We start from the raw sequence: 25,182 nt of genomic DNA, 5'->3' as shown, positions 1-25,182 counted from the left end.
TTTCTGGTAAGAAACACCATTGCTCATGAGAAAATCTCTGTGGAAAAAAAATCACCTTGAATTTCACGGACTTTGGCTCAGATCCTTTTTGTTCAAGAGCCCCACAAGATCAGACAGTGACAGCATAAAAATATGTATCTGTATGATTAAGTGGCAAATCAGATACAAAGAAACTGGCAAGGCTTTTAATCATTTAATGAAGGGAAACAAGAAAAGAGGACCTGCCCAAAACAACACTATAAACAAGGACAAATTCACCCCTGAAACTTTAATGGATCTTATTTTTTATATTTTCATTTTGTCACTTACAAAGGCTTTTTTTTGTATTGTCAGTATTTCTAAAAGTGGAAAACCCATCACTGACATACTGCAGTAGACAAGACCAGAACTGCCTTAATGAATTTTGTACTCTGGGTCAATTAGAAGACGGAAAATAAATTTATATTCCTAAAGTTAAAAGGTGGAATTCAGAACTCTTTAAAGAGCAGTTGGTCTGCATTTTTTGATGTGTTTAATTCTCAACACATCAATTCAGAATTTATTTGTGATCAATGGATATCTTCCCCAAAGCCTAAATTCTATCTGAAAAGGTTTGATTGTGTTAAAGAGTTCTGAACATGGAGTGGAAAAATCATGTATTAAAGAGGTGATCTGATTTGTAACAAGAGAACATTTTAAATGCTTAAACAGACTGGTGAAGTGCTAGATATGTGGAAATGGTGAATTAATTTTTGCAGCATAAGGGAGGACAAACAGTAATAAAAATAAAAATTCAGATGAAACAAAGAGGCTGTTCACAGTCCAAGGCTTCAGTACTGCAATACAAAAAAAGGAAATGAATGATGAGAGCAGAATTTGTGTTTTGTAATAGATAGGACAAAATGTCAGGACACTGAGTCCTGAAAAAAAAAAAAAAAACATTAAACAAATCTCTGACGCCTAATGCTCCAGTCAGTGTCAACAAGTCAGCTGTTTTTCATGGATAAAAAAATATCCTATAACACATTTTACTATCACTTACTATTTTATATTACATGTCAGATGCACCTTTTAGTTTCTTCCATTCCAGCCAGCTTGTAAAACACATTTTCCAATTTGATTTGTTTATGGTCAGTCTCTAGTGAGTACTGAATTTTTATTGCAGCTGAGATTCATACATTTCAGAGCAAAGAAAGCTGGGCACTGAACCTAGAGAATTAACTGTTTTTTGTTCAAGCTTATAATTTCTCTTTGAAATAGAGCTTATATTTTTGAAAGATGATCGATGTTCACTTAAAGATATAGAATTTACCATATCACAGTGAGAAGTCTCTGTGGTCACCTAGTGGAATTCAAAGGAAATTGCTAAAGCCAGTGTCCCATGCAATTGCAAAAAAGAACCTTGTGAGGGTGCTTGCTATCCTTATAATCTGAGTGTTTACACTGTGTCAATCAATGTTATCTCTCCTCATCCAAACTCGGCAGGTTGTTGAAAGCAAATTGAAAAGCCAGCATCTCCTGGCTCTAGCATGCTTGTAGCATCTTTGTACACCCCCTTTGCTCAGATGTAAAGGACAATATAAAATTAAAACTGCTGTAGAATCAAGGTGAGTATTTCGTGAGCTATTCTGTGAAATAGAAATAAACCGCATACAACATGAATGAGCACAACCACCAAGCTGGCCATGAACTTGGACAGCAGCTCCAGCTCTGGATCCTTTTGTATTCCGTCAGCAACACATTAATCTCATTTTCATGAGTCAGTGATGTTCAGCTGGGCTGATTGAATAGCATTTCTATTAAAAGCCAGGTAATCTAATTCACTCACAGACAAAAATCAGTCACTTTCAGGTACGGTATGAAGGGGGCATGACTGATTCTATGCCCTTTGTGCTCCGCCTGGCACCGGTGCTCCTGTGGGGTGGCTTTAGGACCGCGAACAAGGATCTGTGCTTGCAAGCAGGCAGAAGCAATCACGTACAGGCGATGCCAGCAGGTTTTGTCAGGTTTGCTTTTTTCTCGGCAATGGACTCATGGAACATTTTACAACGGAAATGTGCTGTGGAGGGGGGACTGCGGGGACCCTGAAAAACCTGGTGTAAATCGTACTTCGCTTTTCAGAGGCGTCGGGTGCCCCGGCACCTCGGCGGGCTGCGGCCGCCCCCTGCCAGCCGTGCCGGGCACTGCCGAGCCCGGCTGATCGCGGCTCAGCACGGGCTTGACCGTGCCAAGACGGGTGTAAGAGCTCTCGAGTGTCCCCCGAGCCAGGAGGCGAGGATCCCAAAAGCTACAGACAGGTTTAAAGGCAGCGTCTGGGTGCCGCTGGTGGGTCCCTGCCCGCTGCGGGCGGTTTGTTCCAGCCGGCTGGGCAGGCTCCGGGGCCAATTCCCCGCTCTGGACTTGGAGCTGGGAATGGCCCCAAGGCCCAGAGGGCTCTGGCTGCCCAGGCTGCCGAGCAGACGGGCTCACAGCTTCCATGCTGCTCCTCCTACCGTGCCCTGCTTCTCGGCGTAGGTGCTTCCTCACCCCTGAGGGTGGGATGTCACATTTGAGTGCAGAGCTGGGCTAGGAATAGTTTGATTTGAGCTGGAAATACCACAGCAAATACCACATCGAGGAGGCTGCTTCAAAGGCCTGAGGACTCTCACACACATTGCCACCAGTGCGTGTTCCTGGCCAAGACATGCAAGAGGAGGATGAAATCTGTCACTTGGGCTTTGTGCCAGCTGGGGACTTGTACCGCTCTTTCCAGGCTGGATTTCTGTTGTATGTTGTGGGGGTTTTGTTTTGTTTTTAAATACAGCTTTCCTGATTGAAATCAGGCTCAATGCAAAAGAGACGCTAGGCTCCTCCAGCTCTCAACAAAATCTGCATGTTAGAAGCCTGTGTTGATGATCTGGAATAAATTATTTCAGGGAGGGTAAAGAGGATTTTCAGGTTTAAAGTCCTGTTATGCAAATCAGTTGTCTTCTGTTCTGCCTTTGCATTAACACAGCCTGTCATAGTTCTTCCGCCACGCTTCATCCTCTATTTCCAAATCTACATTTTTTCAGACAATTTGATTTCAAAATTATATTTACATTCTTAACGTCTCTTAATGAGCTTATTTCATTGGTAGCATAAACTTAATTATGAGTCACACCAGGGGCTCTTTTGGTGTGAATATTTCCTCCAATTTAGCCTGATCAAAGATTGCTGGGCCGTGTGAGAACCACAGCTTCAGACATTGCACTCATGTACATTAAGAATGAGTTAAATATTTTAAATGGAAACAATCTGCTCAAGTTAGTTACGTTTTTGGTAGAGACCAGAGGCTGAGTTCGGACTGTCTTTAAAAAACAAGAATAGCCCTTAACGTTTGGGGTGTACTGTAACATATTTTCCTTTGGAAGGCATCTCCAAATGGGCAAGTCCCAATAGCTGTTCCTCAAATCTAGACACCCTTAGTAATAGTAATAACAATAGTAATAATAATAATGATAATAATAATGTGAATTTTTAAAAGTTTTGGGGGAGGTAGGGTTGTTTGTTTTTTTAACTGAAAACTATATTCCAGTGCTGTGCTTTCATGCCTTTTGCAATTTTTTAAATGCCTATTTTCATTCTTTTATCTTTTGACCCCATTTGCTCAGGTGTAAAATGTCTCTCAGTTACTATGATGTATACCCCAAACATGGCACTGCAGATCTGGCTGTCAATGACAATATTGCTGTATGGCTTCTGCTTCATCCCTTTCTCTGGTGAGCTGTCAGATCTGCATGCAAGGTTAAAGTGCAGGCTAGGGAGCCACAGGCTCAAGTCCCTCACCCTACCCCTGCCTCATTGTAGCCCAGATTTTAAAATCTGACCCCTATATTTGGCTTCTTTATTTGCAGAGGTGGGATGCTTAGCACCCAGCTGCCCAAGGCTTTAGCTCCTCACTTCCTAGACATCTAATGTGGAACAGGAATGCACATGTGGTACTGCATAACAGCCAGAGATGGCATTATTGCTTCAGAGGTTTTCTGAGCAGACTTTGTATGCCATCAGTTAATTGCTAAGATTTATTTAGGAATTTGAATATTTACATTCTCTATACTTAGTTTAAATCATAAGCAAATCCCCATGCTTAGTCAGACCTCCTCCTGAATAGATCAGTGTCAGTCTGGCCCAGAATCACTTCCTGCATTTAAGGAATATTTAGTATCCCATTCATATGCTGAGAGGGTGTTTTTTGTTTGTTTGGTAGGGTTTTTTTTTAATCTCTGTGCTGCACTTCAGAGGAAAAAAAATACAGTTTTTAATCTTGGGTATGAATTTGCAGAACCCTCGCCACAGCTGTGAAAGGGAAGAGCTCTCATGCCTGCACTGAGCAGGATAACAAGCCCTGATGGTCCTAAGCAACCTCACCTGTAGCTTCCACCCACACCCCTGTGCCAGGACTCCGTTAAGCCCAGGCTCGAAGGTGTGTCCTTTTCCTTATGAAGGTGCTTGTCTCTAGCAGTCTCCTGGACCTGGCTCCTTACCTGGGCCCTGTTGGGCTGCTCCTTGACCTGTTCCTGCCACCCCACTGCTGCCTGCAGGTTCCTGGTGCTCCGGTAGCTCTGCTGCTGGGGAGGTCCGTGCCTGGCTGGTATGGTTCACCCTCCCCTTAGGAAGAAGCCCCACTCTGGTGCTCCCTGATGCTCAGTGAGGAAGCCCCCTGGAAGGGCTGTTTTCCTGGCAGTGCTTCCAAGGGCACTAAATCTCCTCTGCTGCTGGTGTTTAACTCAAACATCATTGTTACTTTGCTCCTACTGGCAGTCTCTGTGATACAGGAGACTGTGAAGGACTCACATGCCCCACCCAGAGGGGTGGGTAAGTAACTTCATTATTCCTTTGCAAAACTTGAAAGACTAAAATTTCTTCCTTTTTTTGCCAATTTTATGTCTCTCAAATATAGTTACTTCTAACTTCCCCAAAGAAAGTGAGCAGAATACCTAATCTTTAGGCTTGTGCTTGATAGCTGCATTTGACTTTTAGTAAATATTTATGGATTCTTTAATTAATCAACAGAGATAAAAGGCAGGAACTGAAGGAGTGAGAACCTAAAGGAAACATCAAAAAAAGCACAGCCTTTTTATACCTAATTAAGAAGAAATACTATCTTAATGAAAACTCTCAAGCAAGTGGAGAGTGAGTGAGCAAAATCAGATCAAAGGCACTCAATCAAAGCCCATTTTATATGAGGCACATTATTCCTCAAATAAACAATGTGTGCTGTGAAAGGGAGTGCTGCAATATTGGCAGTAGAGATATTGTGAGATTAAATCTGTTAGTTTTAGCATCTTTCTGGCTTATCCTGCTTTTTTTCTCAGGAATCATTTTCCAAGTACAGCACTACTGAGCTTAATGTGAATACACTGGTAGGATCTCAGTAGACAAAAGCAATCACTTAAGGATAGATGCTGGTACTATTTTGTGTTTTGTGCTGTTTTTCATGTTTGAAACACTGTAAATCTGTACTAATGCCACTTAAGTAAATGGAACTAATCTGGTCTTAATTGTATTTTGATTTCCACTCTAAGGAGCCCATAACAAGGTATGATATCTGGAGTAAAAATATAAATATATATTAATGAATCATGAGAAGAACTACTACAACTAGAAGAAAATGTTAGCAGCAAAACACAACACAGATGAACTTTAAGTTCTCATATGCAAATACTGTTTGGAAGTTCTTGCAGCTCCACCAGTCCTACAACTGTGTCTAGTCCAACAATGTCTAGTCACTAACTCGCCAAGTCAAAAATTAAATAGGTTTCAGCATGGACAAGGGAATAACATGATTCTGAGAAAGGCTGCACTAAGTTAAAGATGAAAGAAAAAATTCAGTACTAGGCCAAATAGGCATTTGTTCCACCAGCAGAAGCACAATAATACTTTATTCAAGATGCTTTCCAGTCTCCATCTGGGAGGGTTCCTGAGACAAAGATTAATGTTGCAACTTAATGATTGTTAAAAAATCAAACTGATAATACCCTAATGGCATGGGTTTTTTTTTAATGAAGAAGTTTTAGGAAATAGTTTTACTGCTTTTTAAGACCCCTTTTATCTTCTAAATTCAGCACATTTTTGTCTTCTTTAGTTCTGAACCTGTTTTGTTTTCATGTCCATTTATCATAACAAGACTAACTGAATAATTAATGCCATGACTTCATATACCTCCTGCTCTTCTATTTTTCTTTTTTTCCACTTATCTTTAGGGTGTGAGACCAAACCTGAGTTCTCTGTTCAAAGTGGCCATAAACTCATACACAGCAACAGGGAGCTGATATACTGAAACAGTGGTGATTCCTGTTTGTTCTTTAGTCCTTCCCTAATAATTTCAAGTATTTGATTACCTAGCTTAGTTAAGGCAAACCAATAAATTGGTCAATTCAGACAATGACTCCAAGATTATCTTTTCCTCTGATAAAAGTTACTGTAGGTAGTGATACTGTCTCTATAAGCCTGTCTTTGTGACTGATTCTGCATTACAAGACCCTTTCCTGATGCCTACTTAGCTGGAAATTCAGTATCATGAGACTACTGCAATTCTTCAAGTTGATGGTTTTTTTCTGCACAAAATGATTTTGTAAAATTCTGTATAACCCTGCCATCCCCCTATTTACTTAATTCCCTCCTAGTTAATTAATATAGTGCCTATTACAGATTAATGTGGGATTGTGTTGATAAACTGTTTCTTGAAGAAGCAAACTAGTCTTTCATCTCTCTGATTTAATGCCTTAGTTATTTATAACAGGATCTGTCTTTGTACTATGTAATAGATTGCTTCCCCCCCACCCCCTAATATCTTTTGGTGAGTGACCTTGCCAAAAGCCTCTAAAAATCACACATTTATCTACCTGCTTCTGATTCGAGGAATACCAATATATCTCTGTGGCATAATTTCCCTGTACAAAGCCATTTCCCTGTCCTGAGCCATTATTCACATTATAATTTTGACTTAATTCTATTCTCTACTGTAGCTTTTACTGTAGCCAAGTTTCAAAATCTGATTTAACAGTTTGTATTTGCTCACAACCTCCTTAGAAACTTTTTCAAAAAAGAAAACCCAGCAAACCACCTCTTGCACTCACCAGCTTTGGCCCCCTGTGCTGCAGTGATCTAGAGTTTGATCATTTTGTAAGTGATTGCCTTCTCTGGATGGGCATCCAGGGGCACAAGGAAGCATGGAGCCCTGGCATGTGTTTGCTGTGTGTGGCTTTGACCTCACAGCGCACTGGAAAACAAAGCCAACCTGTACTCATGGTGTTGCTGGCCCAAGGGAGAAATACTAGAAAGACTGTCCATAAAGTGAAATCTGTGGATGATTAAAAACCTCACTGAAAAATGCTTTGAATTTTGGATAAACAGTTTCTGTAGTCTGGAAAGTAGGTGTATTTTAAGACCTGTTATTACTGCAGTCTAGGAGAGCTTCTTTGTTCTTGGAGCTCCACAGATGTTTTCAAATTAAAATACAGATTTGCAATATGAATGTATGTAGAGATGGAGAAATGATTATTTGTTTTCTTTGCTGAAGCACAAAGACTAAGTAATTGCCCAAGACAACACTGGCAGTTTGAGTGAAACAAAGTTAATTTTTGTAACTTACTCATATTTGTAAATTATGGGTTTAACTTTCACAATTAAGTATCATATATCCTACAGTGGAAAATGTTATTTGTACTTTTAATCATTTTACCTTCTCTATTTTACAGAAACTGGTGTGCTTATGTCCATACCAGACTCATTCCTACAGTTGTGGTGGATAACCTAGAAACCTTCTCATCAGGCAGAGCAAAGCCTTGCACTTGGCAAATTGGATCCTGTGCGCAGAGGTATGGAGATCTGAGGAGAAAGACTATTTGCAAGTACTTTAATTACAACCAAATATACCATAAATATAACTATAACTTGAAAAATTAAAAGAGAAATAAGAGGGAGCATGCCTTCACTCTGGCACCCTCCTGTCAGTTCAAAGTCTTCGAGTCAAAGAGAGGTGCACAAGTACAAAGCTTTAAAGCATATGCAGGGAAGAAAATCCTTTCTGTGCAGTTTTCCAGGCTTGTGCTCTGTTGAAGCAAAAGGCTTCCCCTGAGAGGCATAAATATTTTTGTTGTGATCTCTCTGTTTAATGCTTATTTCTGGCACAGCTTTAGTCAGGCAGTGAACCTAGACAAGTAATTGGCCTGGATGGAACTTGTAAATAATACCTCTGTTAAGCATTCAGGTTGTCCTTTGTGGTTTGGGTGCCTCATTGTGTTCTCTAAATGTTAGATTTCAGTCATAAGTGAAATTGGATTTTCATGCATGAATTTGGAAAATGGCAAAATGAAACAGCACCAGCAAAATGGAGATTGTAATGTATTTTTCCCTTGACAAATTTTAAAAGCCTCTTAAAAGTCAGTTTGGCTGTTCTGAGAATTGTCCTCTAGATGGTATGGCAGAACACATTTAAAGCTTTGAGTTGAAACTGGGAATAGAGCTTCCTTTGCATTTGGTGGCTCTGAAATGCAGTTGACTGCATGACAAAAGTGTGGAGTGGACCCTGTGGTTGAAATGTTGCCAATTTTGTTATTTTGGTTTAGTTTTTTTTTTTGTATTTCATTTGCTTTAAGTCCTTGTGCTGCTCCTATAAATAAGGCTCTACTACATAAATTCCTGAGACTCGTTTATGTGGAATTTTTTTAAGTGGGTTATTTTTGAAATTGCTATTCCTGATTAATTCCTTTCATGGACACTTCATTTTTATGAGTGGTTTTAGGAATGGATTATGCTAATATAGAATAAAGTGGTTTTTATCATAAGACCATCCATACAGCAAAATAACCAGGAACTCTCTTGAATTCAGATCACCTTAATCTTTATTAGTTCTTGCCACTGAAAAACTCATTTCTTAAAGCCAAAGCTGGCTGGGGACACATGCAAAGCTTCTGCCAGCTGCTATGAGAATTTTAATATATAAAATATTACATCCCTTGGGAAGGGGGGACAACATTAACTGGAGTATAAAATACAGCGGAATTTTTTAATGCGTTGGGAGGATATTTTTTTGGTCTGACAGCCTTTAAATTTGTCTCTTTCTGGAATGATTTATACAGGGATTGTGTGTACAAAACAATTCAGTAACTGTTTTATCATCATATTTTCTGAGATTTTAGGTGTTCTTCGTGTTAGTGCTTATAACTAGTAACAACATGTGACATTATTTTTATTTGAACTTTGTATTTAACATCTTAAAAGGGCAAGGAGAGTTGCTGTAGTTTATTCTGTAGGCCCACTGATTTCTCTGTGAAGTTAAGAAACCTAGGAGAAGTGATGGGGCAGCCAGGACATGTACAATCTGTTGGAAGACAGAAATAAAATTGCTGCTTTCTCTGCAGTTTCATACAGTAAAAGTAATAACTGAGGCCTCACAATTACATAGAAAGGCCTTCCTTTCCCTGAAATTCAGAGTGGAATTTTTCACACTTTATTGGATTAATGTTTGTATAACCTTGTTTAAAATAATTAGAAGGGAGGGTTTTCAGTGTGCACTAAATGTGTGCTGATGTGGTGTAAATTTATTGTGAATGCATTTTTCCACCGATTTCAAAGAAAAGTGGTACATGAAAATCGTGGTTTTGGCTCCCTTTCTTCAGTTTAGTAGCTATTAATTGTAATGTCTTCCATAAAAGACTGCAGTATTTGAATACTGAGTGAGATATTCTGAGAAGAAATCTAAATAGACATCAGGTTTCTTTAAAATTCATGCAGATAATCTGAAGGTTGCAGTATTAAAGCTGTGATTACTAATGAAACACCAAACCCTGGTTAGAATTCACTTTGAATTTCAAGAAGTAATAAAAGGATATGACAAGTGAGATAATGTAATGAAGTTATGCAGGTATCTTACAGCTCCTCTTTGGTTACCTAAAGCAGATTTAAATTGTTCTCATTTCACAGGTCCCAGACAACAACACACCAGGCTTACAGAATCAAACATAAAATAGTGACATCGCTGGAGTGGAAGTGCTGTCCTGGGTACAGTGGGCAAAACTGCCAACCCAAAGGTGAGTGGACTTGTAAGGGTCTGAGCTATTCACTTCAGCAAAAGAAAACAATGCAAATGTGACCTGTGAGCAAATGGCTCTGTTGAAAACAAATGCAGTGCTTTCTGTTAAATTCAAAACAAGAAAAAATGCACAGTAAGAAAAATTGCTTTGGTATGTTGACTCTTCTCTGCACGTGAATTTCCAGAGTATCTAAGCAGAATGTCTTTTCCCCTCTTCCACTCTAAACAAAGCTCATAAAATCTCCAGCCATATTTCATTTTGCTAAAATATGGAGTTTGCATTTAGTGAGTCTCTACTTTTGACCTTTTAGTTATTGAGAATTGCAGTGCTGGGGGAATTAAAGCCAGGTCCTCTATTGAATACTTGCTGTAATATTCCTCTACAGCAGTGCTACTCTTTTGCCTTTTGGTTTCAGGCTCTAAGAATATATTTTGCTTGTGATAAAATAATGTATCATTTTTTTTTTTTTTTACTTCTCTGAATTTTGTAGTTCTTCTGCTGTTCATTTCAACAGTGACTGAATTTTTCTAGGTATTACACATGATCCCTGTATAATTGTGTCCTTTTTGACAGAATAGCCTTTTACCTCTGTCCTGGTCGTCAAACATGTGGCATCAGATTGTAATTTTACATCTGTATAAAAGCTCTTTCTTTGCTGCTGGCCTTAAGCAAGCAGTCCTTGAAATATTAGATGTGGCATCAGCATACAGGTTTTAAATTAATGAATATTGCAAGAAAGGCTATTAGATATGATAGGGAATTCAATCAGCAGAGGTAAAGGGCTGTGATTAAAAATTAATGTAGAGGAATGAAGAAAAATCACTATTGTTCACATCCAGGAGGGAAATTTCAGTGCCAAAGAGCCAGAATGTTGGCAGGCACAAAATTCTCCTCTGCACTGCACTGTGGAGTCAGACATTAACAGACAGAGCACAGTTGGTCAGCAAGGCTCTTCAGTGAGCATGGATCAAGTGTTTTAAATATTTCCCTTCAGAAAAGAGCAAACATTAACAAAAATATATTTTAAAAAATGTAAAGGGTAGCATTGAAGGGGGATGTCACAGTTGACAAAATTGAAGTGGCATCAAAACAACAGGCAAACACTGACCAGGAAGAAAATCTGTATAACTCAATTCGTAGTGGCATCTGTGTAAAAAGTAAGAATAAAGGGAAGTTCTGTGAAGTGTTAGAGTGGCAGGTGTTACATCTCCTGGATTCTATTTTCAAACCTCTTCTGGCTTGCTGAATAACTTGGGGAAGCCTCTTATAATCTGCATAACCAAGTTTACCCATCTAGAAAATTGAGATGACACTTATCTCACAGGGGCACTGGGATATTTAATTAATTAATGCTTGTAGAAGTGCTTAAAGAGATTGGGATGAAAGATGTTATGTCAGAGAAGCTTTTCTTCCTTGCTTCTGGAATCCTGCCTCCCATGAGGAGCAGACCACCAGCACAAGCCTGCCTGTATTATTCAATTCCCATGAAGGGACGTGGGCTAATGAACTTGAACAGCTGGGAGCCCAATAGCCTTGTCTTCCTGCGCTCCAAGACAGCAGGGGAGAGTCACTGAAAGTGCTGAGTGGGGCTCTCTGAGTCACTGAGCCTCCCACTTGGCCTCGCTGTTGTTCAACAACAGAATTGTTTCTGAAGGGTTTCTGTGCCAAGGGAACTGGGGTGTTCTGACAATCCTTTGGATCCTGGAAAGGCGTTGTTAGTGTGATGTGGATTGCTTGTAGCAAAAGCTGATTTCAAATGCCTTCTGGTTTAACTTCTCTCTCAGAGTGAAGTCATATGTGACTATTTCAGTCTGATAGTCTAGGCAGGAAAAACCACTTAGCACCACCACCTGATAGCTATTACCAGACATCTGAAAGCCTTAAGGGGCTGGCCCTGTTGGAACTGCTTGGCTACAGATTCTTCTCAAGGTAGTGTGGTAATGAGAGAGATGGAAGTGATGTGTTCAGATCACTGTTTCTAACCCTACCTCCCTTGTTGGCTAAGACATGGATCCTATTCCAGTATGGACAATGCAATTTTAAAAGAAAGTTTGTAAGAATGAAAAAAACGTAGGCGTCATTTTTAGAAGGCTAACAAGACAAGTCAATATGGACGATTGAACAGTTAAAGCATCATCATTTTGACCTGAGAATATCAAATGTTTAATTGAGAGCAAAACCACTAAAACAAAAGGACACTTAAACTCGGAGTTGCAAACTTCATGGCGTCGCTTTTACTAGACAGAGCTTTATTTTAACTTTGTGTGTGTGTAGTAATGAAATCCCAGTTCCCCCATGCACATTCGGAACACCAAATTAAATGGTTTAGAGGCAGCAGCCGGCTCTGCCACAGCCACTATCAGCAGGGGAATTCCTTCGAGTGGCAGTGATGCCATTTTTCCAGCAGATGGCCGTACGATGTCCCATCCTCTGCGTGCGGCGAGTGGCACGCAGAAAAGGTGGGAATTCGCCTTGAAACAGAGGGAACGGGAGGAAACTACTAAATCCCCCGCTCTGGGAAACCCCTTCAGAACTCCTGCTTCATCAAAGATATATTGAGTCAAAAAGACGCAATTTTTTTTTTTTTTTTTTTTTTTTTTTTTTTTTTTTTTTTTAATATTCCATGAAATCATTTTGAGTGCTGTGTTTAAAAATACATGGGACAATAACTTATACATCTAGGCCAATATATTGGATGATAGACACCTAATGTTAAATTTCTGTATGCATTTCCTGTTTTTCTGATACAACTGGAAGGGCTCATTGCTCAGGATTTCGTATTTTTTTTGTTTGTGGTGCTTTGTTATTGCAAGTGGCACCTCTAAGGTGGGTCTAGCTGTCTCATTCGAACTTTTTTTTTTTGTTTAAACTGAGCATGGCATATCTAATTTTTAAAAGGTCTCAAATGTAAGTCATTTGATGGCTATTTCTACCCTAAAGAGTATGAGTATTAGGTTTTTGGTCTGGTGCTCCCATCACACCTGCTGTTATCCAGCATCTACAATGGGAAATCTCAGCTGTGGGAATAAGGGGCACATAAATGTAATCACCATATGATGTCTTGGAGTGATTCCTTTGGAAAAGGCCTGAGCCCTGCTGGAAGAATGATGCAGGAGAAGTTATATTGCCAGTGACTCCTCTGAATTTGTTTCACAAATGAAAAGCCTGAGTTTCTAATGCTACTTGCCAGGTACCTTTCCTGTAGGGTGGTGAAATGAGATACGTACACAATTTGTGACTGTCTGTTTGTGAGGTTGGTGTGTGTGTGTGTGTGTATGCATCGCTGGCTCCAGCCCTTGCTGCTGTCAGAGGCTCTGCAGTGCACTTTGGCCTCGCTCCATGGCTGGCTTGCTCTGACTGAGATGCTATGTGCTTGGTCTCACAGCCATTATGTTACCTGAACAATTTTAAATGCGATCGCGGCCGCCCAGAACCACCTTTCCCCGTGTCGGGGCAGAGACACATAACAGCGGACCCCGACAAAGCATTAGTAAAACAAGCACACAGGGAGAAATATGTATCCTTGGAACTTTAAGAGTGAATAAAACTGTGAGGGTTTGGGTATTCTACAATGTGGGGCAATTTATTTACTAGGGAGGATGAAAAATGAGGTGGATAGTATATATATATTAAAAAATGGGCATCTGTAGCACCAACAGTGTCAGTGAATGCATTTAGAGCAATGGAAAGACCAGTAAATAAAAGAATAAAAAGACATTGATCAGCTGGTCTTTATCACAGGCAAGTAACTGACTCCCTTGTCATAGATTGTATCACCACAGCACCACCTAATAAATCCTGTATAATGAGTTGGGCTGACTGCAAGAATTTAGCTTCTGTCAAAAACCATGCCACAGAAAGATAAAGGAAGCTGTTAAAATTATAACCATTTGAGGATTTTGTATTTCTCATCAGGCAATTTGAAAAGATTATATCCAACTATTGGTCCATATGATAATTTCCTCTGAGTTTCTAGCCTAATTTTTACAACACCCTTAATTTACAACTTAAACACCTTATATTGTCCTAATTGCAGTCTATTTATCTTCAAATGTTATGTGACACATGGAATTTCTTGACCCCGCATTTTAATCTGTTTCCCTGGAAACTCGCATTATGGCTAAACTAGATTTTAATATTTGAAGTGCAAAATAATGTCACCATACCCAAGTTATTCTGCTTGTACTGTACTAAAGACTGGAAATCACATTAGTGCCACATAAGTGGCATTCCTTAGATATGCTCCTCCTGGAACATTGACTTCAAAATGTTCCACAAACTGAGCAAGTATATAAAAATGGGTATTAATTTACACTAGTAAATTTATTACCTTATTTGTACATATTTTGTTTTTCAAAAAAGTAAAGTAAAACAACATCAATAAGCCTGATGGCTAGAGAATGTATGTCAGGAATATGGAAGTTTCAGTTCTGTTCCCAGCTATCTGATCAGTTCATTGCTTTTTGTGAGTGGAGGTGCTTAACTTTGTGGACCTCAGTTTCTACAGCTGTGATATTGAATTAATAATGTTAGTCCAGATATTTGCAACTTTCGGATCTTTTAGGCTGAAATGTAAAATAACAGATAATCCCATCTGCCATCACCAGAGAAAATGTTTATAAAATTGCCACCTTTGTGAAGTTTTTTATATGTATACCAGTCATAAATGTCAGATGACATTTGTTGGAACTTAGAATTTGATTACGTTTTGAAATCGTTCTTATTTTTTAGGTGCTGCAAAAATGTAGTATCACCATTGCCTTTAGCAGTAAGATTTCCATGGTTGAAGATCTGTGTAAGCTGTAAAAAAAACAAAAAAAAAAACAAAAAAAAACCAAAAACAAACCAAAAGAACCCAACCCAAAAATCAGTTTCAACAAACCTGGTTAATTTTGCAATCATTAAAAATCCCTAATTAATTTTACAGTTGATAATCTCTGTATTGTCTTTATACTGCTGTTTTATATAGTTCTAAAATATTCCTCTAGAATTTTTTGCCCATGCCATTTAAAAATTGCCCATGTTCACTATAAAGCAAATTTTGACATTTTTATATTAACACCAGTCCCTGCCGTTCTTGGGAAGTCTTTTATAAAGCCAGTCACCATCTTCAGAAATGTGTTCCCACACTACGTGAAGCAGATAAGAGTCACTGCAATGGTCAGGCTTTGGTACAGAATAAAGAAAGAAAAAAACTGTTGTGCAATGATCCCAATTATCATGTTCTGTGGCTCTCTCACATTCTTTACTTTCCTTTTTCTCCCTTGTCTAGCTCAAGAACAGCAATCAGTTATACACAGCACCCAGGCTGAAAGCAGCAGAACTGCCAGTGAGAGGACACCAGGAGCTCTGCAGGACCCCAGTGGGCCAGGTCAGTTGTTAAAATTGCTCTCACCTCTACCCAGTCACTGAGATCACTGCAAAAACAATTTCAGGAAAATCTCTGCCTGCTGAAGGGACCTGAATGCAATGCCAATTTCTATCGGTCATGGTGCAGTGGTTTGCTCTTCTGATAAAGATGGGCAGAAGATACTGAATTTAAATGTACCAGCGGGTTAGAAATTTCAGGAGGTTTTGTGCCTAAATTAAAACAAGTAAAGTATTTGGTATAGCAATATTTAAACTATTATGTTATTGAATACAATCTATTAATTAACAGCAGGGGAAAAAAAAATAAAATTAAACCAAAAAACAAAGAAAAAAACCCCAGCCCAAATATAGGAGTAGCATAGACCAGCATTGCACACAGAAGAAAATGTAATGAAGTTATTGATTTTCTGAATACATGATTATTGCTATGTATTTTCTTACAAAAATTTGTTCTTTATTCAAAATCAGTACCAAGATGTTTGAAGCCTTAACAAGGGCAGCTCAGGTGTGTTTTAAGCTACTTATGTCTAGGATGATCAAATAACTAAGAAAGAAAGTGAGAGTTTAAACATTTATACCAGAGAGGCTTGAGAGTATTTCTTATTACCTTATGCACTTGCTCATTATTATGTTTACTTTATATAATCTGGATATTATGTTTTTGGAATACAACATCAGTGTTGTCTTGCACAAGTATGTACAGAAAAATGAGAATTGTAAGAGCTGGTCCATAACAAAAAAGATTTATTCAATAGTGATCTATATTGAGAAACTATGTTAGATGACTGCTTTGTGAAAAGCTTCTCCATGTTTTGGTTGCTAATTGCTGGAAGCTCTGTTTGGGAGAAATTCTGTGATGTTTGCCATTTTAGGAGGAGGCACCACACTGTTGCCTACACATGCTGCGACATGAATGGTGGCCATTTTCCATGGGGATTAAACCCCATTCTCCCAGTGTCTCAGGGTCAGGTCAGAGGTGGAATTTGGGGCTCCAAGGGCAGCCAGAGTCCTAGCTGATGGCAGCTTTGGTCTTGGAGAAATCCTGCCATGTTGATGATTTTTGGAGGCAGCATGTGACTTTGGCTACATGTGCCTGGTCTCAACTCGTGGCCCTTCTCTACTTGAAAAATGTACTTTTCCTGATGAGGAACCAAAAAATGGCCATGATGTGAAGGAGTTTTGAATGGAAGTATATTCTTTGAACTTTGTTACTACCTTCCTTTTCTTTTGAATCTATTGATTCTTGTCTTGTTTTTCTCTACACTGGCTTTTTTGTATAACCATTGTCTGTTCCATGCTGTGGTGTTGTCACTCACCTATTGGCCTATATCCAGAAACATTCTCCTGAAGCAAATAAATAAGTCAGGTTATATTCTCAGGTTTGTGTTTTGCAATTTTACATACCTTCTTGTGGGCTGTAATGCTTGCTGAGAGAACAAGGTGTCATAATTAAGATTTCCAGAGAGTTTTATGGAGATTTTACAAATGTATGTGCTTATATGCATGTATGTGGCTTTACTTTAAATCTTAATAGACAGGAGGAAAAAGAGGGAAAGATGGAATCTGGTGTGGAGATATAGAGGGGTATTTTTGAAAGGGAGTTAGGCTGCTGTGATTTGGTGATACTGTGTGAGCAACCAAGTCTCTTGGGGCTGGAGGGAGGAGGATGTTGAGTAAAGCAGACAGGGCCTATTATGAAAAAGTGAGTTTGATCAATAGAGGACTGAGACATGCCACTTCTGTTATTAGGAATTATGGTCTGAGAAATAAATCTGAAACTGGAATCTCTAACCTCCATGTTAATTGCTTTTCATTCATTTTTAAATCAAATTAGGTCAGTCTAGAAAGAGAGATACCTGTTATGGCTGTCAACCCTGCAAACACGGCCTGGGGCCAGGCCTGACTGCTGTGGTCTGTCATTGCATCAGCACCTGCTATGGCTCTACAAGCCAAATTCTGCTTTCAGCTCCCGTTTTGCAGCCACGCCACTTTCTGGCACAAAACCTCGCTTTCAGGTTCATCTACATTCTCTTCCTCCCTCAGTGGGAACTGATAAAAACCAAGCTAAAAAAAACATTACACCCCACAGGTTAGTTATCAGCTTGGATGACTGCATCGGAGCTGCTAATGAATTCAAATCCCTTTCTCATAGAAACAATTTAACCAGAAGTGTCCAGACCTGTTTGTCTCTCACAAAGATGCATTATGAACACAAAGGTCTATCAATGGCTGTCCTTGCAGTGCCAGTCAGAAAAACGGCCAGAGTCTAAACGAGCTGGTTGAGTTGGAAACAATTTAGTATCTGTGTAAGTAGATACCTTGGGCAGAGAACACAGTTGGAGATCCTAACATCCTAACCTAAAAGAGCCTTACTCTCCATTAAGTAACTAAACTTGCTTGGGGTTTTTAGAGACTTTGGACCCCTGTACTTTGACAGGATTTCTGATTAGAACTGTTTGCTCCCATAGGAATAGACACTGGTGCTGTAATGAAAAGTGACAAAAGATCAATAGGAATACTATAAAATTACACTAATAAATATTGGTATGCAATGCTAAAGAATCTCATCCATAGCAGTTTATTACGTAATAGTATAGCCCAGATAATTTTGGATAATATATCGTATGCCTAACATTCATGCATTTAGGCTGAATTATTGAAGGAGATGTTCTAGCTTTGCTTCCAGGAATTTGAGCATCTAATTTTATCAGCATCTTCTGAAAATCCCAGACTAAGTTTGATACCTGTCACCTGTCAAACTCAGATGGTTGGCTCAAGTCATGTGGAGTCCGAATTTTCAACATTGGGGTATCCTTCACCATTACCTATCTTAAAAGCATCCATCTAGCTTCAATTTTTAATGATAGACTAATCATTATTCCAAAGTAATTTATCTATCAGCTGTTTTTCTGCCTTGCTGCTGTGTTGAACAAGTCTTTATTTTGACCCTAACAATGGAAAGAAATGTATTCCTTCAGACACAAGCCTTGCAAATTCAGGAAATCATGTTATAAATGGTAAGTAAAAATGAATGCTTTTGTGATTGTGTTAAAGGAGATTGACTAAATGAGAGTTAACTGAATACCCTGTAGGCTGCTAGGTAGAGGAAGAAAGGCATTACGTTGATTAAAATAAGTTAACCATTCAGAAGATTCTTGTAGAATCATAAATACTTTATAATGGCTACATATGCTTCAGTAATTAGAAACTGCTGTGCTGCTGAATCTCACTAATACATGATACATGACAAAAATCAAGATGATTCACTCAAAACTAAACATTCAGAAAATTTTCACCCCACTTTTGGCTAATGTGTCTCAGTCAATTATACCTTCTTTTATTTATTCACTAAACAATGTTTAACAATACTTGTTTTGGTGGTTTTTTCTCATTTTGTTTCCTGACCAAGCACTTTTTCAAAAAATGAATGAGAAGATTAGCAGTCAGGAGATGAAACTGACTTTTCTACAGAAGAAGGTTGACAGCATTGCTGCTGCGATGAATGATGTGAGCAAGATGCTTTCTTCTCTGGAAGGCAAAATCAATGAAGATAAGGGCAGAGACTTCCAGTCTTTTCTAAAAGGTAAGAAAAATAAATTAATGTAATCACTCACCCTGTTAGAGGTGCCGGAAAAACAAAAGGCTAAAAATCTTCATAGACTGTTCTATTGTATTACTCAACACTTGTTGGGAGAACTAATTTTTAAAATTTCATTTCATAAGAGAGGAATTTGTTTATTTCAACATTTGCTATGGTGTTTTCATAATGACAAAAAATTTATATTCTTGGGTGCTTCGTCGTCTACGTGGTAGCTTAAGACACTATCAAGGCATTTTCATTTGCTTAGAGTATCTGCAAATATTCTTATGTCTGTTTTTGTTTATCTGGCAGCTGCTAAAGGATGTAGTATTTGTTTTGCTACCAAGTCTAATCAATGTTCTTTAATACATAATTCACACACACAGGGCAAACTATGAGGAATTCTGTGGTGGGTGTGTTTGTAATACAGCAAACATTGTGCTGAATAATTTGTCCCTGATTGTATTAGGCCATCTTTGATAAACACCTGTACTCATGTTCAGTATATGAGCAAAACACAGCTAGAGATCAGGAGCTTGGGCAGCTCCTCAGCAGCAGAATTATGCATCCATTTGTGGTGAATCCTGCAGCAAGATCTGTGTGTTACCCATCTCAAAGTGTTGTTTAACAAGCAGATTCAGACCGAAACTTTCATTTCTTCAATGTGCAATATTTTTCTCATTTTTCAGGAATATTCTCCAAACCATACACTCCAAACACTTCAGAATCCAAGGACTTTTCTACTATTTAAAAATAGAACGGTGGTTCTGGAGTTCCTTACATTGAGATAAAACTGAAGAAAACAATAAGTGGTTCCTTCAAATTGACCAAGTTGGGTGCCATTTCTTGTATTTTCAGTCCACTGTCTCCTGGGCTGCTCCTGCCATGTGCTAGATGGCTCTCTTGTATGCAAGTTCATTCCATCTCTTGATCAGTGGCCTGCTTTCACCTCTCCACATATTGCTAGATGGCATTCTTGACCCTTGGGTGCACATTTAATCTGCCTTTGAGTATTTTCCATTTCCCTTCTGCTTTCTCCTCATTCTTTTTTTTCTATTTCACTCATTCTAGCTGTCATTTTCATGCTAGTCTAAGAGGTGTTTTTCAGCATCCTGTGTTTCTGCTTCTGCACTCTCTATCACTATTTCAGGGTCTAAGTCTTAATTAAAATCTGTTGTCAAAACCTGCCTTCTTTGAAAATGCCCTTCAAGCCTTTATTGTTCTTTACCTGTAATGTTTTATATTATACCTGCTCAGAAAAAATCTCCAGCTGATTTTGATCTCCATTTTGATTTATCTTCTCAATCTATCTCCTAATCAAGGAGATATAGCACCAATGAAAAAGACACTGTCAACTACATTCCTTGGCTCTAATTATGAGCATTCCAACACAGGTTATTCTTGGCTTCTACATAGGTAAACAGCAGGAATTAAGAAAGGAGGAGAGAAAGAAAAGGTTAGTGTGTCTGTTGGCTTCTATGTGTAATGACAAATGGCAACTGCAGTTTCTGTCCAGGAAATATCAGTCAGTTGTACTCAAATGCCAAAATAGTATCCTAAAGTAGCAGGACCTGATAGGATCTTCCATACTATCCACTGTAGTACTGGACATTCTACCTTGCTAAAAATTACTCTTAGAAGCTCACCTGAAGCAAACCACAACTTTCCCAGTACTACTGCCACCCTGAAGCAACCTGCTTTTGAAGCACAGTTAAGTCTGTAGTTGCTTTTTGCTATTAAGGCATTTTCCTTCTTCACCTACTTTTCCATTTTGTTCTTCTGGTGCCAGATCCTTTTCTTACATCCATACATCACCTTTTTTTTTCTTATCACATGAGTTCTAATGTTCTGCCCAGCTTTGTATCAGGGTTTGTTAGGAGCAAGGTCTGATTCTGTGGCCAAACAATTCAATACAGTTTTAAAAGTCTTTAATTCTTGGTTTAATCTATGACTTCAGTGACACGAATATGTCATCTGCTGATGTAGAGGGCAACACTCACTGGAGTAACTGATATGCTCCTCTGTTTAGTTAATGAAACCTGTTGTGCATTTTAAAAATTGCTTTCCGCACTCAGGAAGCTGTTCCCATTTGTTACTTAGGGAAAATAACTTTGTGCTCTTTTTAATTTAAAAAGCTCTGCTTACTTCCTGCTATTATTTCCTTCCTCCGCTAACTCCATATTTAATACACACCTTTCCTCTCAATTATAAAAATGTACACTCCTTTCAAAATGAACTCAGTAACGGAGTGTTAATCACTTCCAAGTCAGAAATGTCATTTGCAGATGCATATATAACCTCAATTCAGTCTCCTGTGCGCATAAATTTATTTTGCACATTATTCTTCAAATAATTGAAACTGCAAAGAGCGTATATGTTGACACAGAGTAATTACACTCTTTGGTTTTCAGCCAGGAAGCTAAAATGAAAATTTATAATCTCATAAAAGGTGCAAGACATCTTTAACATTCACAGGTAGTTTGGACCTTTCTATTTCAAAATGAGCAACAGAGAAACTGAACTACATCCATGAGTGCACACATGTATTTGCAGCTCAAGCTTAACAATATACCCAATTGTCACCAAGTTTGGGTCAGGTCTTTGCGTGCACAAGTGTGCTCCCACAGCCCCTGCTGCACTTTGCTTATGAGCTACCCAGTTGTCCTAGCCAGAAAGCAGGATAGAGAGAAACCCAAAGCTGTCATGTTTAGCAGGCTCCACACTCCTCTGGTCAGGGAAACACCTGAAACCCAGAGCTGAGCTCTATACTACACGCACTATCCAACTGCATGGAGCTGGAATTGCTATTCCAGCAATTCCAGTTGGAGAGTGAGGCTGGCACCTCCGTGGCTGTCACAGAAAGAAAAGGTTGGTATAGACCCTCTGGAATGCCTCTCACAGATGAATGGTCTGTTATCAAGATTTGTTGCTGAGATGAAGAAATTTAATTAATTGCTCACTGAAGGTTTAGAGTAACCTTGGTTCTTTCCACAGCCATTACATTTTTCTCCACAGCTCATCGTGTTTCTTAGAGCACAGAACACTTTTCAGCATTAGCAAGTAACCTGACTAAACCATCCCTTGGAATGGTTTTTCTACATGTCAGTTTTTTAACTTGGTTTATATCTTGGTTTTTCCTCTCAGCTGCCAGGACACCTTTATTGTCAGATATTTCAGTGTGCACATAGATGTGCATGTTCATGTACAGGCATCGGTCCAGTCATTGACTTGCTCTTTAGGTAGTGAAAAGGAAGATAATGAAGGTAATTTCAGTATTATCACTGCTGTTTATTATACTTTATGTAAAATTGCTGGGACATTTGGGACCCCAGGTGACAATGATGGAGTTTAATTCTTAGGAAACTTCATGCTAGATTTCTGATGTGACTCTTTCCTCAGCTAGTAAACTTGGGTCTGATTTCCTCATACTTTACTGCACTTGCTGAGAATGTGCCTTCAAGTAAGTTTTGAAGACATGCCTCAGTGTTTTAGAGATGAAGAAATAAATTCCATGCTGTATAATTAATTGAGAATAAAATGGAAGAAGGGAACAGATAATTTCTGCCTTTATCAGTACAGTTTTAATCAGAGAACCTGTGGTCATTGAGGCATTGTAGAGGTTGAAGAGTTGAATCATTATATCACAGTCTGGCTGCAAATGTTCACAGGGTTTATGAAAATTGTGCAAAGAATGCTTCAGTGTTTTAGTGGGACAGCGGAGCTACCTTTGAAGAATAAATTAATACAATTCCTTCTATTCTCACACCAGAGCAGAACTACTGCTCTAATTGATTGAAATATGTTATGCAGAACTCTTTTATGCCTGTCTTGACCTCTCTAAGGCTATATGGGAAACATATTATCATGTTGTTTACTGGGGAAGAATTCACACATTCAGTTCTGCCTAGTGCTTTTCAGGATCAGAATTCCTAGGAGCTATTTAAGGAGTTGCAGAATGCAAGACCTAAAGTTTCTACCTTTAAAATGCCTGCATCTTGCAGCAGTTGTCGTGTTACTAAATTTAGCTGTTCAATAAGGCTATTTTTTAAATTTTGCTTCTTTCTTACAATAGTGTGTTGCATCATCACCTAGCACATACAATACAGTAGGAAGGTAATAATCTCTGCTTTCATTTCTTGACCAAAATCTTGTAAAGCAGATTTTTTTTTGCCTTACTTTTCTAGTGGAGAAAGCACACATCATTTTTTATGAGCAAGCCACAAAAGCACACAGATCTCCCCCTTTCAGTGCTCAGAAACAGCTTAGGCAAGAGGTCAAAGCTGGTACTACGTGTAGAGTTTGAGTTTGTCTTTTCAAAATACTAGCAAAAGTCCCACTGATTTCAGTAGAAACAGGATGGATCCTCAAACACTATAGCTGTATATAAACTGTAAACATCTTCTACTTTCTTAAGTACAATTTACTCTCTATGGGGGTAAATTGGGGCAGGGATGTGTGTTTCACCTCTGTGCAGCACTGTTTGCTCACATTGTGGGAAAACCTTAGATGTTACTAACACACTTGATTTGATTGTTTCTATATTTCTCCTTTCCCCCAAAGGTCTCAAATCCAGAAGTGTCAATGACTTAATCAAAGATGTGGTTGGAGAACACTTTCAAGTATTTCAAGGTGAAATGCAAGAGAGCATGGCTCAAATTTTCAAGACTATGTCTAGCATGTCAGGTGACCTTGAAAATACAAAAGAACTAGTCAAGCATTTGAACGAAACCCAAAATAAATTTGCTCAGGAGAAAGATAGTGGGCCAACAGAGCTGGACATTCTGGAGCTGAAGAGTCATATGGTGCAGATGAGAGAGGAAATGGCCCTCACTTGTGAGAAGCCTATGAAAGCTTTACAAGAAAAGCAGAAGTCCTTGGAAGTTAAGTTGGAGCACCAACAGTCAAGAAGTGTAATTTATTATCAGTCTTTAAATAAGAGCCTCTCGGAAATGAGAGATGCTCATGAACAACTGTTATCAGCTGAACAGTCTTCAAGACAAAACCTCCCCCCAGCAGATCAAGTCACGGAGTACAACGTTACAGAGTACATGATCACACTGCATGAGAAAGTGAAGAGACAAGGCATGATGGTGCTGGAGATCTATGATGACTTGAGAGTGCAAGATAGCAAGATCAGCAACCTCAGTGTTGCACTGGAAATTCAGTGGGACTCTGTTCTGGGGGTCTGTGATGACATGTTGTCAGAGAGCAGGACAGATTTCCAAGCACAGCTGGCAGCAGTCCAAGAAAGTGTGAGTGTTCTAAACAAAAGTCTCTCTGATGTGTTCCTTCCACTGGGCAATAAGATGGACAGAATGAATGAGCAAATTAATGACTTGTGCTATGATATGGAGATCCTGCAACCCTTGATTGAACAAGGGGTACCTTTTAGTCTAACTTCAGACTATGAGCAACAAATCCAAGCTAAAGAATTGAAAGAGAAACTTGAAAATCTCACTCTTGTTGTTAATGGAATGAATTCTGCAATGAAGGAACTTTCCAAAACTCAGGAAGGACTTAAAAATGAATCTCAGGCTTATCAGGAACTGTTTGAGAGTCATGTTAATGAATGCTTCATGGAAATGGAAGATGGATTAAACAAGACCATGATAGTAGTAAACACTGCTATCGATTCTATTCAAGATAACTATGTACTGAAAGATGTGCTACATGCTCTAAGAAACAAGACTGAAGTTTGCTGTGGCAGAGCTGAGGAACTGGACAGCCTCCTGGCCTTTATTCCCCAGTTCCAACACCTGAATGAATCCCTCCAGTCACTGCTTTATAACAAGAGATACAAAATTACTCCACAGGTAGCACCAACTCTTTCTGATCTTCCCTACGAGGAGTCTGACAAAACTATCCTCTACAGTTTAAGTAGAGTTTTCCAAATTTTAAATGATACATCATCAAAAGTGGAAAAGCGGCAACAAGATATCAGCCGCCTGGAAGAAAAACTATTTGACTCTGTGGAGGGTTCAAAGGACCATGAGGTTCGCCTTCTGAAGGTAGAGTCAAAAATTTCCAAGTTTTTGGCAGACAACTGTGTCTCACTCAAAAAACCCAAAGCTGCCTCAACAGAGAAAGAACAGGTGGTCTCACTTCAGCTCCAGGCACTGAGTTCCAGGATCAAGGCCCTGGAAGCCAAGTCCATCCGTTTCTCGAATGTCATTCCACTTGTGAACAAGACTGCTC

At 39.0% G+C, this 25,182-nt stretch overlaps 1 protein-coding gene across 1 annotated transcript in view; it reads left to right on the top strand.

Moving 5' to 3' along the window:
* Positions 1–25,179, top strand: part of MMRN1 (multimerin 1) — a gene marked incomplete at its 3' end in the record, with an annotated part of 30,748 nt that extends 5,569 nt beyond the window's left edge. The window contains exons 2-6 of the mRNA XM_041488222.1: positions 7,701–7,820; positions 9,928–10,034; positions 15,310–15,408; positions 18,817–18,990; positions 23,548–25,179. Of these exons, the coding sequence (XP_041344156.1) occupies positions 7,701–7,820; positions 9,928–10,034; positions 15,310–15,408; positions 18,817–18,990; positions 23,548–25,179 (2,132 nt within the window). The remainder of the gene's footprint in view (positions 1–7,700; positions 7,821–9,927; positions 10,035–15,309; positions 15,409–18,816; positions 18,991–23,547) is intronic.
* Between the last annotated feature and the right edge of the window lie 3 nt (positions 25,180–25,182).

The sequence above is a fragment of the Pyrgilauda ruficollis genome, unplaced genomic scaffold, assembly GCF_017590135.1.
Source record: "Pyrgilauda ruficollis isolate IOZ18807 unplaced genomic scaffold, ASM1759013v1 scaffold89, whole genome shotgun sequence".
In the NCBI taxonomy this organism is placed as follows: domain Eukaryota; kingdom Metazoa; phylum Chordata; class Aves; order Passeriformes; family Passeridae; genus Pyrgilauda; species Pyrgilauda ruficollis.
Note: the sequence above shows the minus strand (reverse complement) of the source record. Positions and strands in the feature narration are given on the sequence as shown.